Source organism: Clarias gariepinus, chromosome 15 (assembly GCF_024256425.1).
Source record: "Clarias gariepinus isolate MV-2021 ecotype Netherlands chromosome 15, CGAR_prim_01v2, whole genome shotgun sequence".
Classification (NCBI taxonomy): domain Eukaryota; kingdom Metazoa; phylum Chordata; class Actinopteri; order Siluriformes; family Clariidae; genus Clarias; species Clarias gariepinus.
The window spans coordinates 29,734,688-29,753,802 of NC_071114.1; the positions used below are offsets into that span (position 1 = coordinate 29,734,688).

Sequence of the window (19,115 nt, forward strand, 5' to 3'; positions counted from 1 at the left end):
GGTAGAGGCCTGAGCTGAACTGCTCATATCTGTGAAGAAATAAAATGTCATTTTACAAGAGTGTCTGGCCAATGTATAAATTAAATTTATAACTTTATGTATTGACGCATTTCCCAACTAACCCCACCTTTACATACTGTACTGATGTTATTGTTTAGTTATGTTCAAATTTAATTCCAGAATGTTTAATTCTATACAGCTGCTTTTGTGACAGTGATCACTGTTAAAAGTGCTCTACAAATGCAATTTAATTTAAAAGCTATTTATTTATTTATTTATTACTTACTGACTTATTTACCCACTGACTTTATTTAGTGAAACTACTTACTTGCTATTTACTGACTTAACTTTCACTTAATAACTTTACTTACTGATCTTATTGACAGTTGATTTCACCTTATTTTACACATTGACTATATTTGTTAACTGACTTATTTTGTCTACTTTCCTTTATGACCTCATTAAAGGACAAAGACTGGCGTTTACTTTTTATGTACTATTTACTGACTTCCCTTATTTATTTATTTTACTTACTTATTAATTTGATTTACTCGACTACCTCGTGTTACTGACTTTAACATACAATACTTTGCACATTTATTGACTGATATTGCCTACTTCACAGTACTTTTTTTACTACACTTTGTTTTAACTTTACTTAATGACATTGAATAAGGTAATAATTTATTTAATGACTTAACCTTACATTACAGATTGAGGAGTTCACAAGGCGGGGTACACCTAGGACGGGGTGCCAATCTATCGCAGGACACACAAGCAATTAGCCAGTTAGCCTTCCTGTGGGATGAAACCCATCAGGTGTGTAGAGTTTGTATGATGTCATTTACATTACATTACATTTACATTTAGGCATTTTGGCAGACACTCTTATCCAGAGCGACTTACATTTTTATCTCATTACACATCTGAGCAGTTGAGGGTTAAGGGCCGTGCTCAAGGCCCCAACAGTGGCAACTGGGTGGTTGTGGGGTTTGAACCTGGGATCTTCCGAACCGTAGTCCAATGCCCTAACCACTGAGCTACCCCTGACCCTTACCGACTTCTTTACTGACTTCTTTACCTACAGTACAGACCTCATCTTAGTTTATGTACCAACTTGGGTCACTGGCTTTGACAGATTTTATTTTTAATACTGACTTTACCTACACATTTTATTTATGGACTCGCCTTTTCTTTGCCTACTGATTTTAAATAATGACTTAATTTACATACTGATTTTATTTCCTGTTTTATTTAATTACCCACTTATTTACGTTCTGACTTCACTTACTTTACTTTTTATCTTTATATTGATACTGACTTATTTTACGTCCTGGCTACTTAATACTAAATAATAATAAAGACTTTATGTTAGAATTATTTTATATATAAAGGAGTAATTTCTACTCTCTTGCTCTCTTCCTCATAGATCTGATATTAACGTGTTAAATCTTTCCTGCTGCTATCTTCCTGTCTCCTCTTACATCTGCTCTTTAAGATGTGAAAGCTCCCACGCTCACCTTCCCATTCTCTCTTTATGTCTCTCTCCCCCCCTCTCTCCCTCCCCCTCTGTCTCCTTCCCCATCTCCCCCTAACTCGAGCCAACATCTTGTGATCTGTCTCTGGACGGACACCTCTCTATCTTCCTCTCCTTTGATTCTTCAGGATCTCACCAGGATCTCATCTCTTCTATTTTCTTTTTATATTTAGTTAGTGACGTTACAAGCTTTGAGCATTGGCCTACTGTACGTCACTCACAGACTTTACTGACTGATCCTCCTGTATTTAATGTCTTACTTCACAGTGCTTATTTCCACACTGATTCCTTTAATTTACTAAAATGACTTACCTATAATGTTTATTTCTGTTACTTACTTTATTCAGTGACTTTATTCACTTTCTGACATGACTCACTGACATTTCTCCTTAATTTATTTTTGTCCTGACCTTACACAGAGGACACAGCAGCAATGCATGAATGTAAGTTCATGTGGAAAATGCAGACGTAAGCAATGCACAACATTTCTGGAAGAAGTGACTTAAAACACACTCCACAGTATAAATGTTTATTGCTACTTGGCTGAAAAGGTAATTAAAAATACAGCTTTTCTGCTCCAAACTAGTCATAGCAGCATCTCAAATGAAATAAAGATCCGTCACCCACCCTCGAAATCTGAAGAGGTTGAAAGTCTAGCTGACAAACAGCAAAAGTGCTCGCGTTAATCCTTCTCTTAAATCAACAGAACAATTGTTTTCCCCCTTTAGAACTCATTATATTAAATATAGAACATAAACTATCCAGCAGATTTCTTCATGCTTAAAAGAAAAAAGAAAACAACATAAAAATATCATATACATTAGACTTTGGATATTTAAAACAATTCTTATAAACAGACAGGTTGTGTTGTACAAAGTAACCAGTTGGTATATATTCATATTTTGAATTATATGTAGGTATTTATATAGGGCATGCTTCCGACATTTAATACAGATATAATTTTTGTCAAATAAAACATTTTGATGGGATGACAAAGCACTTGATTTTGTACTGAAAGACCAACAAATCTGCATGAATCAATGACGTATAAAAATAAACCTCAGCTTCTTGGCATTGAGAGAAAATATAAGTGTCTCTAGAAAAAAAAAAGATAATGTACAGAAATAATAGTGAGATGGAACTTTGGTCACATGGCAAAGAAACTAACGTCTTTCAAAATCTGTCCACAACACGCGTTCATTTGTTTAAAAAAAAAAGAAAAAAAACCTATTTGAGATGTCCTAAAGATGATAAAATAAAATATACATTCAAGGTAACACTTAAAGAAAACACACACACGTAATACGCATAATACATTAACAATCTTTCCATCTTGTGTTTGTTAATTATTTACTTGCAGGCAAAAAAACAAAACAAAGTGAAGCATAATACTAATCGTAGCAACAAGATTCGGATCATGGTGTACAATTTTCTGCTCTTAGTCACGAGGTTATAAGTTAAAAGCCAAAGACATAAAGAGATCCCGTTTGTTCTAATTATTTAGGGTTTTTAATCATTTGATAATTGTAATATATTAATCAGTGGTCATTAAATTACTTTATAAATTGTTTGGTCAAAAACAACTGTGCGACTCGATTGTGTGTTGTCATAAAACTTACATTGTCGTACACTTTTACACTGCAAAGCTGGAATTTTGGACACTCTGCCAATTTGATCTGGTGTAAATCTCTAACTCTCACTAACAAGACACACTTTTCACCAACACTTTGTCCTCCATGTTGTTGTTTTTGCCCAAGCTCACTTTTGGACCTGATTGGTTTTAATGTTAAAAAAAAAACATTTTAAGTGAATAATGTGGGCTGCACCATTTTAAAAGTGGCAACTTTTTCCGCATGTTCAAGGGACGTTCGAGTCAAACTAGGACTTTTGATTGTGCAGAATGACAGAACACAGTTTACGGGAACGACTGTAGTGTGCTTCTAGCCACCTCGGGTACAGGAAGTACAGGCTTATTTAAAACTTTTTCACCATCAAATGTTTTACTAAGAGTCTCACTAAAATGCGCTTAAATGTCAATCTCTTTTACGCCTTCATTTACCAGACATTTCATCACAAGTCCCAGTTTGACTTGAACACCGCTGTTTGTGTTGGCACAAAGAATGACAAACCTAAAGCGTGAAGAACATTTCTTTATAAATTGTAATAAATCATAAAAATGAACAAAAACAAACACTTTTGCGTAAATATACAGGAAGGGGATTTTTTTCTAACCGTGAACTTTAGAATTATAAAGGCCACTCCATTGACCGTTCTGATTGTCCTGTGTTTACTTGTTTAATCTGACCCGCATGCAAAAAGCAATTTATATGAATTAGACCAAAACATTAAATCAACAGATAGTTTGAAAAGTAATATTTCTTACTGAAGCATTATCAGTGAATAAATGGCCACTGAGTTGGAAAAAGAAGTTGAAGTTGGAGTCTTGACCTCACAGTGGAATGTCATTTTTAAGTCTTCTGCATTTCTTTGCACTAATGATTAAGTGCTTTAACTGGAAGATAAATTTCATTAAGGTCAGAGGTGATTTTTTAATAAGAATACACAGAAATCTGGAGATTCTAACAGGATTAAAAATGTTAGAATGTTAGAAAATGTGTTTCAAATTGCTTATCCAGCTACTCACCATATGGAGGTGGAACTAAATATAAGGACAGAGACTGACAATAGTCCCTACAATTGCATGGACTGATGGGACGATCATCGATTGTAGTCGATGATCATTTGATTTGCTGTGTATTTTAAATGATCGATTCTTAAAAATATTTGATCGCAATCGTTAAAAATGCCGAAACCCCCCAAAAATATTGCGTTTTTTTTCTTCACAACAGGACAACCGCTGTTTAAAGGAAACACACACGCGTATAAGGCAGATAACTGCGCATGTTCACATGTTAAATTTGTATTAAATCCGCTGTGACTTTGAAAGCTCTCGTCTCGGTTTAGCTGGACTATCAAAGAAGAATTGTGCTTTGCAATCAAGCCGATTAGTAATCGATAAGGGATTGTTTTACTCCAACCGGTGATTGATTATACAGTACAATGGTTACTGACTCCCATCAGTATGGACAAGCAATAACTTCGATATAACTGCTATATTTATGGCATACTAATGGAACGGAAATCTTGTTACTTAAAAATATGTACCTCTGTAAAATGAGACGGAGTCCGAGTAGTTTAGAAAAGGCTGCAAGGACAACATAACATGACGGAGATTACAATTTAGCAACTGATGTAGTGCATCTTCATCAGCATGATATAGTAACTATGACACACAATAATCTGGAATGAGACCCTTATTAATACTGTGAGCTCTGGGGACCAAGGATGCATACCAAGACGGCTGAAATGTCGCCAAATAAGGCATCAGAATGGTTAAACAAGCTTTCTGAAGACTAACTGGGGAAACTGGGAGAGGTTTTCGTGAGCATGGCGCTGTCTGGCAAAACGGTCTCCAATTGTGCATTCTCATCAGAGATCACTCCTGGTCCTCGAGGAACCTTGAGTGCTGAGACAAAATCTCCAAATTCAACTAAAACTGGAGATATAAGTTATAAGTGCATGTTGTGTTAACACAAAGCTTAATCACAGGTGATGTAAAGGCATCTGCTGCATTCGTTCATCTTCATTTTTGACATAAAAAAAAGAAATTCAACATATATCAATGGAGCAAGAACAATCACATCTTAAGTCAGGATCGGGTGAAATCAGGTGTTGTGCACAGACATAAACTCACTTAGGAGAACAGATGTATATAATGTAGATTCTTGTAATTAATTAATTAGCTTAGCAGTTCAGATATAGGATGAAAAATACCCCATTCATGCTCTATCAGTACCAGTGTTACGTTTGCAGCACTTTTAGTGCAAAGACCAAATATGTACAGTCTTTAAGCCTCGAAAGCTTTGGGCATGAGTGCTTCGATAATTCAGTCTCTAATGGCACGCTTCAAGTACTCCTAACAACTCACAATTAAGCCGATTTTAGCCGTTTACGTCAAATAACGTCTCTTTCTGATTGGACGAGATTGCAACTGCAACTCAAAAATTATATAATCAAGTCTGACTTGGTTCCTCTTTGTCAGTCCCAATCCTGATTGAATAACATCCCAATGACCGATGTCCACCATGACAAGATGTGGTATGGGGTGCATATGTTGTGCAGAAGGTTCCAGAAAGGCTGGAAGAAGCCAAACAGTGTGTGCCATCCTTCCAATGGCTTAAGTAGTTTGTTCTGTGATCTGCACTCCACCAGACAAGATCAAGAAAGCTTCAACTACTTTTTTTATCCCAACAACAATAATTAAAAAAAAAAGATATAGGATAGAGTAGATCGTTTTAGGCAGGAAAAAAAAAAACTACAATTCTGGGTGACAGTGAAAGCACACCAGACCAATGGAGGCCCTAAAGAGCCGGAACCATCTGCAGTAGGCACTTTTCTTACCTTTTGGTCATGATTTAAGCCCGAAGAACCTTTCTGCCAAATAATGTCATAAAGGGCTATGAAGCTAGGTCATTATGCAAGGTTGTATATGAGGTATTTCAGTTCACATTGTGGTTGTCGCAAGAAAGCCATCTTTCAAGAGCTTCATTAGTTTTGTGCACGTTTTATCAATAATTCCTGCTCCTAAGATTTACCAGAGACCGCTGCAGGTAAGTGGAATATCGCAACAAAAGCACATGCACAATCTTTACACAATGATAGAGCTGAATAAGAACTGGGCAGAAAAAAATAAATCTCATCCATCTCCACAATATGGCACTAGGTCATGTCGGGTAGTGTTGGTCACAGAGCAGTGTCGTAGACCTCTTGTTGAAAGGTAGCAGGAGGGAGACCAGGTTGAGGGTGATCCCAGTTTGAATCTCTGCTTGTAGGAGGTGTTAAGGGAGGCGGAGGGCCAGAAACCACAGGACTTTGGCCCCTCAGCTGTTCCCGAACATCTTGTTCAAGACTGGGTGGTATGATTAACTGATCCTCTGGATCCTGTTGGGCGGGTGCTGCAAAGTAACCAGACTTCTTCTTCGGTGCTTCGAGTGCTACCTCAATGATGTTGTGACTGTCCTCTGGCGCCACAACAGAACCATTAGAGAGCTTCTTCCCAAACAGACTGGATGTAGACGGAGATTTCTTGAGGTCCGAGATCTCTCTGCCACAAACGGCAAGAAGACAGCCATTAGCGGTTGACACCACCACACTGTTCTGGCGGCGCATCTTGCTGTTGGTGTAGTCGGAGTTGCGGAGATCGAGATCCTTGGGGCTTTCTGGACGTCCAGAGCGGAGCTGGAAAGCACAGCAATGGATGTCCACCTCGACTTCCAACTTACTCCCGTTGGAAATGACGCCCTCCAGTGGAGCCTCATCATCGCTATCTAGACCGTTGTCAGACTGGTTGCTGGAAAATGTTGCAGAGGATGGCTGGCGCTGGAACAAAGCAGGGTGAGTTCCAGATATGAGACTGCCAGGACCTCCAGTGTTGCAAATCGTGGCAGTTGGATGCAAGCTGCAGCGGCGCTCAGGCCGAGCATTTGGGCCTGACGACGTGTGCTCGTCAGACGCTGTGGATCCAGCCTCACTTCCCACCTCAGATGCAGATGTCTCGCTGTTGAATTCTGAGGCGATGCCACTACTTGAAGAAGGAGTGGCCGGGTCAAGAGGTGGCACAGATATGGGAATGGGGGTAGGAGGTACGACTGGTCCTCGAACCTCCGTGGAGAGCGGAGGATCACAGGTACAACTGTCCTCACCGATGCGTAGGGCTACGACTACTGCCCCGACATTGTCCCTGCACCCATAGCTCTGGGCAAGTGTGCAGAGCTTTTTGGCAGCGGCTCGAGGATCTCGGACTGCCAGCACAGTTTTTACCGCCTCTTGGTAAGAAAGATGTTGGAAAAGCGCCCTGTTTCCCAGGATCAGGAACTCATCCTGAGCGCAAAGGGGTTCAGTTCGTACCCAGGGCTTGGGGAGGACCCAGGGGGACAGATAGGAGCATCCCAACTGGCGAGAGCAGCATGTAACACCACTCACCTTGTTATCCTACAACACAAAGGGTAAGCAGAACTGTAAAAAATATAACATTACCATATAACAACGACAATCTGTCCACCGCTATTGTAGCTAGCTAGCTTTACACATAAGGGCTGTGCCTAAAACTTCTCCGCAACACAGATTCTGTTTTATACAGAAGTACTAGGAAAGTATTCTCAAAGTAAAACTGCTGCTTAAACTACAGATATCATACAGTAATTATCTCCATGTTATCTAGGATGTCAGCTAAACTCTACCTCAGTGATGATAGCCTTGGCTGTTTTGACTCTCTCCATCTCCTCAGCACTGTGCTCCAGGCTAAGTACTTTGGACAGCGCCAGTGGGTGGCCGTCGCGGCACAGCACAGCCTGGCAGGTTCCTACATTGGCCACGGTCAGGCTGAAGTAGCTGCTCGAATCAGAGGCCTCATGGTGAATGTAGCAGAGGAGAGCTGACGCCCCGAGCTTCTGCCCAGCCATCCCCAGCTTTCTGTAGGGGACACGAAGTAGAAAAGAGAAACAGTGAGAATATAGTTACCTTTAGTTTGTTCTAAATGTTTTTCCTTTTTTAGTCGAACTTGAAGCATTTGCTTATCGGCTGTCATTAAAATCAGTCAAGCTCTTTGACCCGTTCCTTTGCTAACTTCCTAATCACGGCTCTCGAATTGTAGAAGAAATACAGAGCTGTGCAAAAGTCTTGAGCCCCCTCAATTCTTTATTTGTTTCTTTAAAAGGTCCAGACTTTATTGTATTGTTAATGTCTCGAGGAAAAGTTCTCCAGGCTTCTTGAAGGCTGTTTTTGTCTCTGACTTTTTTCAGTCCAGTCCCTATACCTGAGCAGTTTCAGAGGAATGTTTTTAGTTTGTTAAGCCACAGAGTGACCTACAGTATGAATCATTCAAGTATAAAAAAAAGCATCTAAATTTAAGGCCTGACCCAGTGAGAAACAGCTGCAGATGATGACAGATGATCAGGCTGATGATTATTATACTGCTGATGCTGAATGCTGAGTATATACAAATAGACGACAGGGGAAATGAGGTCGCTGCTGAGGCTGTTACATAAACAACCGATATTCAAACGGTATCTTTAGGCGCATTGCAGCCTGTCACAGTAAAACATCAGTCCCAATTTTTTTTATTTAATTTGATTTAATATGAAAAAATTATTAGGGCTCAAGACTTTTAAACTGGGTATCAATAAAGCTTTTAACCACTAGAGGCAGTGGTTACCACTATAAGACTGAACCTCTTGTCACTTGCATTGGTGTTCGAAGGTTAAAGATGATTTAAATCTAACGCTGAAATATGAAAAGTCTTACAAGGGGAAGAACAAAGTGCAATAAATAAATTTTTTTCATGTACATGCACAATTTTGCATGAATGAGCAAAGCTGTAGGACATTTCTTCCTAAGTATCAGGGTTATGGTTTTAGACTACGGAACTACGGGCATTGTATAGTCGATGGTTCTGTCTGTAGGGATTGTGTGTCGTGTACGGTGCAGGCTGATTATTTTTAGCTACTGTGAGATACAAATGAGCTTTGGACGTTTAAAATGGACAAAAACATTGATACAGATTTAGATGATGCACCAGAAATATGACATAATGTAAGTACGATAAATGTAAGTAACTATATATGCTATATATATGCTATGCTATATACTCGTAGAATATGTAGAAGTTTAGAAATGTACCTTGTGTGATTGTATTATGGGATTCACCAGTTATGTTATTGAACCTTTTATTTTTTTAACCAGCTTAAAAAAAAGAAAAATTAATTTAAAATAGCAGCTTTAAAATATTGCTTTGTATTAGGATATTAAATGAATATGCCCCACCCAATATTACCAAATATGGGCGATGAAGAAAAATAATACATTTTCCTGTGAGTTGTACCTATGTGAAGTGAGAAACGTGTTGCACATGTACACGGTGTCCACACTGCTGTGCTGGAGCTCTTCAGCCAGCACGTCTCCCATGGTGCACTGCAACAACCGTGGTACTTCCTCGTTCCGGTCGCCATCGAAAATCCCGTAAACCGCTTCTGTGCCGTCCCCGAAACGATCCATGGCCAGCACGGACACACACAACCTGCACAGGGAAAACAATTCAGACCAAAATAATGTCAAAACAACAAACACACCGGTGTCATACTCGTGTAGGAAAATCATCAGCGACAGGGTGTTAGTTGGTGAGGCACAGTTGTAAGATTATTTTTCCCGTAACCGCGCATCCTAAAGTGTTTTATTTCTTTTCCTCCAAAAAAAGTGCCTGTTCTGACATTTCATCACAATCACAGGGTTATAAATGTTTATTCTACTAATGTACAGTGAAACTTTGGATTTCGAGTAACACGGTTTGCGAGTGTCCCGCAAGACGAGCAAAGATTTGTAATAAATTTTGACTTGAAAAACGAACAAGTCTTGGTTTACGAGTACCAAGTATCATGTATAACGCATGTGCTTCTTGTTTTGAAGCCGAGAGTCAAGTGATCACAAATTAGCCAACGTTTTTTTTCTCTCTCTTGCGCTGCAAAATTGTGGGTAATCATCTCCCCTGCTGGGTCTTAGTGCTCGTCTCTTACAGGTATAAACACTGTCACCACGTGTGTGGGCATAAGAACATATTTTATTTTGTGTTTGTAAGCGTGTGTGTACAGCGTGTAGGTACTGTGTCTTATAACACACGTGTGTGCGCGCGTGTAAAGCAAAAGCAAGTCTCATTAGAGGTTAAAATGCATTTTCTTACTCAGCCTGTCGTTATGTGTGCGCACGCGTAACTTGACACCGTGCCGGTTCACACACTCTCGCTTCACTTTTAGCGTGTGTGTTAAATTACGCACGCATACACAGCACCTACATGCATAAACGGAAATCTGTCGGTATTTATTTTTACTTTTTTTTTAAAGGTAAATGCTGGTTAATTTGTTTTATTTTTACTTAATATTTTGTATTAATTATTTGTATGAATAATTAATAAATAAATAATAATAATTGTGAATTATTTTATGCATTTATTTTTTGGGGCTGTGGAGCGAATAATTTGAGTTTCCATTATTTCTTATGGGAAAATAAAATTTGGTTTACAAGTGTTTTGAAATACGCCCACTTTCGGAACGAATTATGCTCGTAATCCAAGGTTCCACTGTACTTCTTATTTTTACATTAACAACATATTATTAGAATATAAACATATATAACCCTGTGATTTGTAGTCAGTGCTGCTGTTATGGAGAATAAATCAACCCTTCAGACTGTAGAATTAAACATGATTGTGGTGTTGTGTCCTGATATCTGACACTGCCAGCAGGTACAGAGCGAAGGTGATGACCCTCTGAGGGGGAGCCTGACACTAACACCTCATTAATTATTCAAAATGTTTTTAAAGCGTCGCAATTTTACAGCGAGGTGACTTCACATCCCCGGAGAAAACACACCGCCGTCACGCAGATCGTTTGTAGAACCAACGCTAAGTGTTGCTCACTTGTTCCTCTGGCCGCTCATCTCGGCGTAGCCGTGATCCCAAAAGACGCATGAGCCCTGTGAGTCCGCTGTGCTCTGAGACGGCTTCTGGTCCAGCTTCAGCGTAGTTATATGGCTGAGGGAATGAAGTGGAATCAGAGTTAACAGAATCTCAACCTGAGAAACCCAGTTTAATTCATAACCAGTAGAATCAAACATAGTTACATGGCAAAAATATACACTTACACAATAACAAACCATTATTTAAATCATTAGATGAATGAAAACATTAAAGCTGTAAACCTTAAAGCCAGGATAATTTTACAGTTCATTCATATTTTTAAAAATTCTCACAAGCTTCTTATGGCTCTTAGCAGCTGTAGTTATAGACTAGGCTCACTAACTAGTCTAGCTAGATTGCAAGATTAAATATATTATTTTCAGTGACGTAATTCAGGTCCTGTTTGTTTCTCTCACTCATCAACTTACAACTTGACTTATTAAACTAAAAATAAAATAAAAACCTTTTGTAAGGGAAAAAAACTGCACGCCTTTTTTAAACCTCCTACAGGATTGCATGTAAAATCTATAACTTTTAATGTTCAAAAAAGATTATAATGCAAACTTCAGATGAGTCTATAGTGTACATAAGTACAATAAAAAATACATATATAACCAAGTTTAAAATTAATTGGTTAAAACTAACTACTTTTTATTATAAGATTACGATAAATTATTTCTCAACAATATTTTTAAGATTCACATTCTTGTTCTGTTGGCAGGCTGGAGATTTTGCTCATTTTAAACATTTAATTTATAGTAAGAAACTAATCTATCTGCCAATCAAAAAAAAGTTTAAAAGTAGAAAAATCTGTCTAGAAACAGGAATAATAATCATAGATTTGGGAATCTTAAAACAACAAACAGTAGTGAAATCTGACTAGCTACAAGATACGTATGTTAAATTAATAACGTTCTAAGATATGATTTCTATGACTACTTTTGCTCGCTGTCGTGGCTTTTTACAGCTCAGACGTAAAACAACAAAAAGTTGTAGCAGTTTGTGTATCATCTCCAAACTCCGCGCTGGTGTGACGACTCACCTGAACATGTTGAGGGTTTTGTGTTCCAGCATCAGGCTGCTGTTCCCACTCAGGTCGAGTTCCTGCAGCGTAGCCGGGACGGAATCAGGCAGGATGATCTCGGTCAGCTCATTACAGCTCACATCTACCAGCTACACACACACACACACACACACACACATACACACACACACACAAGACAATGCATGTGAAATGCGTGAAAATATCTGATAGTGTCTACCTTTATTATGTTTTAATGATATATATTTTTTTCTTTTTTTAATAATGTCTACAGTGATAAACGATACGTGGATTAAAGTACAAAACAATACAATAAAAACCCTCCGCCACAGTGACTGAGCAAACATTTTAGAAAAAAATTTAAACTATGCAGATGAAATATTATATTTGCAGGCTGATGAATTTCAAAAGTTTATTAAAAGTCAAGATTTTATGAGATTACTAGAAATGCTAAAAAAAAATAGGGCAAAAAAGCCATAATGATGTATTGAGTTTAGTTATTTATTGACAACAAATAGGATACCAATTATTATTAGTATTGATTATAGTATTGTTGTTATTATATTATCCTGGTATTGTTGTGTTGTTGCTGTTATAAAAAAAAAAACTAATAAGTAATTAATTGGTTGATTAATTGTTTGATGACTTGATTAGTTATCTCTTATGGATTAATTGATGATTAGTTTATTGGCTGGTTGATTTATTGACTGACTAAGGGAATTATTGATTGCGTGATTGATTGATTGATTGATTGATTGAGTGATTAATTGATTGAGTGATTGTCTGGCTGATTTACTGATTGATTAACTGACTGACAGATTTATTGATTGACTGGGTGACTGACTGACTGATTATTATTATTCGGTTGATTCATTGATTTTTCTTATTTGATTGATTGGTTGGTTAATTGATTGACAGACTGATTGATTAATGCCACATATAATAATATTTTAGGTTTTAATATTAGGAGATAACTATGACGCTGCCTGTAAATCTATTGGCACCCACTGATTAAAATGAGATAAAGCTTTTCCTGGAGACATAAACAGGAAGATAAGGTTGAGTAACTCTTAACCTCCCGGAAGAGGCAAATCATAAGTCTATGAGTCAACTTGCGCAGGGAATCAAGCGTGGCATGATGTATCATGTGTGGCTCACACTCACCTTAATCTCGGGCAGGTTGAGAACTTCGGGGAAGACACTGATATGGTTGGAGTGTGAGATGAGTGTGTGAAGTCTCTTACAGCTGGACACAGTGGAGGGGACGGTCTTCAGCTTGTTACCACTTACGTTCAGCTCCTCCAGCAGCTCCAGCTTACTCAGCTTACTGACATCATCAACAGAGTGAGAGAAGAACAGACATGAAGACAGTATTTGAAAATACTTTTTTAATTTATATGTTGCCATTCCCCTATAATCCTACAGGTGGCGCTCTAAACTATTTAAACCTTGGCAGCTTAGCACCCTGTGCGGTAGGAGCAAAGTATTCATGAAGTTTGTTTAGAATTGTTACAAAATCTAAAAAAATATATATATTAAATTTGGATATTTATAAATTTTTTATACTTAAATACAGTTGCATGTAATAATATATATAATCGCAATATAAATTTAATTGGCACCTACAGTAGGTCTTGTGATCTGTGGTCAATCCCATCCCTACTAATTCCTACACTTATTAATAAAGTATATATTATGACACTTCATTCTTTATTAGTCCAATTGTTTTCTATTTTATCTGAAAAAACAAAAGTTCTATATGTGACCATTTTCAAGCAAAAAATGAATAAATAAAGGCAAACCTAACATGTTCTTCATGATTGTGATTTTACAAACCAGATCAGCGAATTGATCCGACTGTAACGAAACTCAAAACTTTCTCCTGACAAGTGAAGGGCGCGCTTCGTCACTCAGCGAGATTTTCAAGCAGGAAAAAACGAATCATGATGAAATCAATAACTGAAATGTTCCTAATGTGATGAGCTGGAAGTGGAGAGACGGATTTATTCAGTAACATCTCATGCTGGGGTTCCCTGGTGTTGGAAAAGCATGAAGGCTGCCAGGTTTGGAGTATGAACCAGAACTAAAGCCCTGTTCTGACGGGGTTCATTTCTTAAGGTATTGGCTTTAAATAATATTTAGATGCTATAAATTTAAATAAGACTTTACTGATCCCAAAGGGAAATGTGAGAGAATAAAGAATAATAATGAGTATGCAAATGAGGAGACACACCCACACCGTCCTGACATTCCCTCCTTTGCATCCCATTTGACTAAAGATAAAATAATGTGCATAATCAGGTATAATTCGTAGGTCTTAGAGCTTCATGGAAAGTCTACGGGTTTGGAGGTATGATATAGTGCGGTCCATAAATTTTGGAACAATAGTAAGTTTACGGCCGTTATATCTGATTGGTTTATTTTGGGTCTTTTTCAGTCTAATGCTGGCCTCCTTCACTTGCATAGACGAGTGAAACGCTAAAGGCAAATGTAGCACGCAGAACCACCTCATTTACATTTACATTTGGCAGACGCTCTTATCTAGACCTCCAGCCCCAGGGCCTTTGACCTGCTTGATTAATCATATGGAGCAACGAGGCAACAGACCACGCTTGGCCTTGTCAGTCATTTGTTCCATTATTTATGAGCCTCCCAAAAAAGGTCATGTGTATGTTTATGTGCACATTTTTGTCAAACCCTCTTAAATTAAAGCTGGAAGTCTTGACGTCGCTTACATCTTGACTGTTTCATTTCAAACTCAGTGTGGTGGTGTACAGCGACAAAATGACAAAATACTCTTTGCTCCAATATTTATGGACCCGACTGGTATTTTTAGCCACAAGGCCCGACTGAAAACTTAAAGAGTCTCTGATACCTTGCGGGGAAAGACTGCAGCTGGTTATAGGCCACGTGCAAAACCCGCAGATTCTGGTGTCCCACCAGCAGGGCGGCGCAGTTCTCGTTCAGGTTGTTCCTGGTGAGGTAGAGCTCCTGGAGGGTGCTGAGGCTCTCCTCGGTTTGGCTACTCGGCGGGATCGTCTCCAGCGCATTGGCGGACACATTCAGGTATTTTAAACTGGAAGATGAAAAAAAAAAAAAAAAGCAGTGAGCAGGTTCAAAAATAACTTTTTTTTTAATCGTCCTAATATCCAGCATCATCATGATGAGCAAGATTAATGGAAAGACAATTATATATCGAATATATACTGCTGAGTTCTCCGCGATAATGGCTGTAATATAACTGCTTCTCATCAGTGATCTCAGGATGAAATGGACGAGAGAGGATAAGAACAGGAAATCGATAGGGATCACATCGCTTAATGGAATTAAATCACTTATCGAAAAAAAAAAGCAAATCTCCCAGCTGAAGAAGAAAAGATGCTCTAAAAGACTCGACGCTGCTAGAGACAACGTTATTAAAGATGTGCTTCCGTAAAGGCTGACTGCCCGATGCCTTCACCTACAGGAAATGACTTCGTTGTGCTCGCATTACACGCCACGCCCCACGCCTGCTTCCTTTCCCACGCTAACACTGGAGAGCTGACTCCAGGAGCGGCAAAGTGGATTAAACATTTACAATGGCGGATCGGAATGGACAGAGAGAGACAGAGAGAGGACAGCCATGTCTTCGCTCCACTTAATGTGTGGTGCAGTCCGTGGGGAGGAGACATAGAGACAGAGAGACAGAGAGACAGAGAGAGAGAGAGAGAGAGAGAGAGAGAGAGAGAGAGAGAGAGAAAGAGAGAGAGAGGGGACGGACATGTCTTCAGTCCATTTAATGTGTTGTGCTGTCCGTGGAGACGGACGGGGCCTTGTGTGGGGGGCAGAGGCACAGCAAGGGAAACAGACAGACATTTTCTTTTCTTTTAATTTTGTAAAGCTGCTTTAAGACAATGACCATAAATAAAATTGATTTAGAAATTGAATAGAATAAAATTAAATTAAGAGAAAAAGATAGAGAGACAGAAAGGCGGGTTGAGGGTGAGAGAGGATGAGAGATAAACAGAGAGACAGAGAGAGACAGGAAAGACAGCAAGGCATGTCCTCACTCCACTTTCTAGGTGTTTCTCTTTTCCAGTGAGGTGAAGGAAAGAAAGGTAGACAAAAACGGACAGAGCGGACGAGAGAAAAGGACACACAAAAAGACAGCAGAGGAGACAGAGATATAGAGAAAAAGATACAGAAACAGAAAGAGAGAGAGAGAAAGACATATTGAGAGAGGGTGGGAGAAAAGGAGGGAATGAGAGACAGAGAATAAGAGAGAGACAGAGAGAGACGATGAGAGACGTCTGTACAGAGGGACAGTAAGGGAGACAGACAGACATATCAAAAGAAAGAGTCAGAGATAAAGATAAAGACAGGATAAGAGAGAGAGAGATACAGGGACAGAGAGAGACAAAAAGGACGGCATGTCCTCAATCCTCTTTCTGTGTGTTACTGTTTTCCAGTGAAGTGAAAGAAAGATAAAAACAGACAGAGAGAGAGAGAGACAGGAAGAGCGACAGACAGACAGACAGACGGAGAGAGACAGACAGAGAGAGTGAGACGTACTTTAAGGCCTTGGAGAAGAAGCTCTCCGGGAGCTCGGTGAGTTTGTTGTGCTGCAGGTCGAGGGTTTCCAGCGGGATGTGATCGAGTAGCTCAGGGACGCGCTGTAATGAGTTACAGCCAACCAGCAGCTTCCTCAGACTCAGACCACTGAGGAGTCTAATGAGGGACACAGACAGGAAACACACACCATGTCAGGACGTCACTTCGGAAATCAATGGCCGGTCGACACTAACACAGCTAAACACATTAGCGTATCCAGTCTGTTTATTAGCCAGTGCACCAGACGAGTCAGGGCAGCCTGGACGTCTTAATATCAGGGCTGAAAAGTGGCACCTAACATCCCATAATTCACTATTTATTTACCAAGTTAACGCAGATCTCAATGTACCAGGTTGTTTTTATTCCTCACAGTCTTTATGTCTCACTCCCCCTGCGATCGCAACACTTCGGTGTCTATGATAATGAGCTCCGGCCGAGCCACGCCCCCGCAGCCAAGCAGAGCTGGGCAACAAGCTGGGGGAGGGGCTCTTCTTATATGAGGTCACATTAGGAGGGAAGGCTTGTTTAAGCAAAAATGAAAAAAGTACAAAAAGCAGGGAGTGATTTAAAAATTTTTTTTTTTACATTTTTTGTTTTTGCACACAGTAGAGTGAATGTCCAAAAATCACAAAAAATCTTATTTATATGTCTATAGTCATGGGGTTTACAACATACGGCTTGCATAACATTTCAGCTAATTGTGCATTATGTTGTTAAAATTTGTTTAAAGAAGTCTTCACATGTTTTAAGTTCATGGTTTTGTGCATTAGAGCTTTAGAGCTTTTAGATTCATTAAATAAACGGCTCGCAACAATTCAGACTAATTAGGGTGATTCACTCGAAAGAGGCCCTGAATTTTCTGTAATAACTCTCGCTATGATGAACCAATCTGAAACAAGAAAATACGGCAAGGCAATGCTGGAAGTGATCTCCGTTCTCTGCCAGACATACAGTATATATTTCGTTGTTTCGTTAAACGTATTGGAAAGAATATCGTGAGGAATAGCAGCAATTTCTTTGAGTTAAATGTTTTCCTTTAAATCTTCACAGGCAGGAACACCGCATTCCTCCTTAAATTTATTCTGACATCGCTTTAATAAACTGGTGCGTCCGGGGCCTACCTTGTCGGTCCGAATCAGGGGCATCCCGTCGTGTTCGAAGCTTCATATAACATATTGTACATTCTTTCGTTCAGATTGCTTCATCCCAGCAAGAGTTGTAACAAAACATTCGGGCCTCTTTTGAGTGAATCACCCTGTATAACTTGTTATATAAAAAAATCGCAGGTCGCATCTTGAATTCGTGTGTGTGTGTGTGTGTGTGTGTGTGTGTGATGAGATTAGTTCTGCAGCAGTGAGGGAAGAGCAGCACACTCTACAACATCAAGTGACCTCATCGTCTCGTCTACAGCAGTGTCCCGGGCTCTCTTATCGCAGCCGATGTAAATAGCATCGATGTGACGCAGTAATACGATGGACGCTCAGACAGACGTCTCACTGCTGCACCTCGGGATAGACGTGCGAATCTGAAAAGTAGAAACGCGTCACCGACCTGGCCGGCAGCTCCAACAGCAGGTTGTGGGAGACGTCCAGCACCTCGAGCTTTCTGCTGTCACACACCCAGTCGGGCAGGTACTCCAGGACATTCCTGTCTCGCAATCATATATATTAAATAAATAATAATAATAATAATAAAAAAAACACAGACATTTTATTCTGTTAGGATTTTTTATTATTGAATCCTATCTGATATTCCTATGAATTATTGAATTTTTGTCTAATGATGAATTAAAATCAGAGATCCAGTAGTGGCAGTAATAAAGAGGATCTCGGATTTTAATATCATTTAATATATTTATTTAAATACTTTTGTCCATAGAGTGTAGAGACTCACCAGGACACGTCCATGTGTGTGAGCTGATTAGGAACCGGATAGATGCTGATTGTAGACAAACCTGTGAAAGCAAAGTTTAGACTTAATAATTTTACAAAATGTACATGTTCACTCAGTGTGTGTGTGCGTGTGTGTGTGTGTGTGAGAGAGAGAGGGAGAAAGAGAAAGAGACGCCAAGACTCACGGTTGTTGTTGGCGTACAGGCTACGTAGCGTGAAGCCGCTGAGCGTGAGCGCCTCCAGCTGGTTGCGCTCACAGTGCAGGGTGTCCAGGTTACAGGCGGCGCTCAGGTCCAGTTCTGTCAGGCGGTTGTCCCTCAGATCCAGCTGGATGAGCTGCTTTATGGGCTCCAGAGTCTCACTTTTCACTTTGCAGAGCCCATTTAACCTGAAAGAAGTGCACACGTGATTACGGTAAGGGAAGCGTTATGAAATTGAAACAGTTTTATAATAATATATTATTATATATATCTCGTCTCAGGTCTGTTT

General features: G+C 39.3%; 1 protein-coding gene across 1 annotated transcript in view; it reads right to left on the reverse strand.

Annotated features, from left to right (window-relative positions):
- Positions 1-2,052: 2,052 nt before the first annotated feature.
- phlpp2 (PH domain and leucine rich repeat protein phosphatase 2) overlaps positions 2,053-19,115 on the reverse strand; it is a 47,780-nt gene continuing 30,717 nt past the window's right edge. Inside the window, exons 9-19 of the mRNA XM_053513748.1 lie at positions 18,812-19,014; positions 18,628-18,688; positions 18,286-18,381; positions 16,696-16,851; positions 15,020-15,220; positions 13,309-13,471; positions 12,145-12,275; positions 11,064-11,177; positions 9,477-9,671; positions 7,837-8,068; positions 2,053-7,588 (exon numbers count right to left, since the gene is read on the reverse strand). Of these exons, the coding sequence (XP_053369723.1) occupies positions 6,341-7,588; positions 7,837-8,068; positions 9,477-9,671; positions 11,064-11,177; positions 12,145-12,275; positions 13,309-13,471; positions 15,020-15,220; positions 16,696-16,851; positions 18,286-18,381; positions 18,628-18,688; positions 18,812-19,014 (2,800 nt within the window). The 3' untranslated portion in view covers positions 2,053-6,340. The remainder of the gene's footprint in view (positions 7,589-7,836; positions 8,069-9,476; positions 9,672-11,063; positions 11,178-12,144; positions 12,276-13,308; positions 13,472-15,019; positions 15,221-16,695; positions 16,852-18,285; positions 18,382-18,627; positions 18,689-18,811; positions 19,015-19,115) is intronic.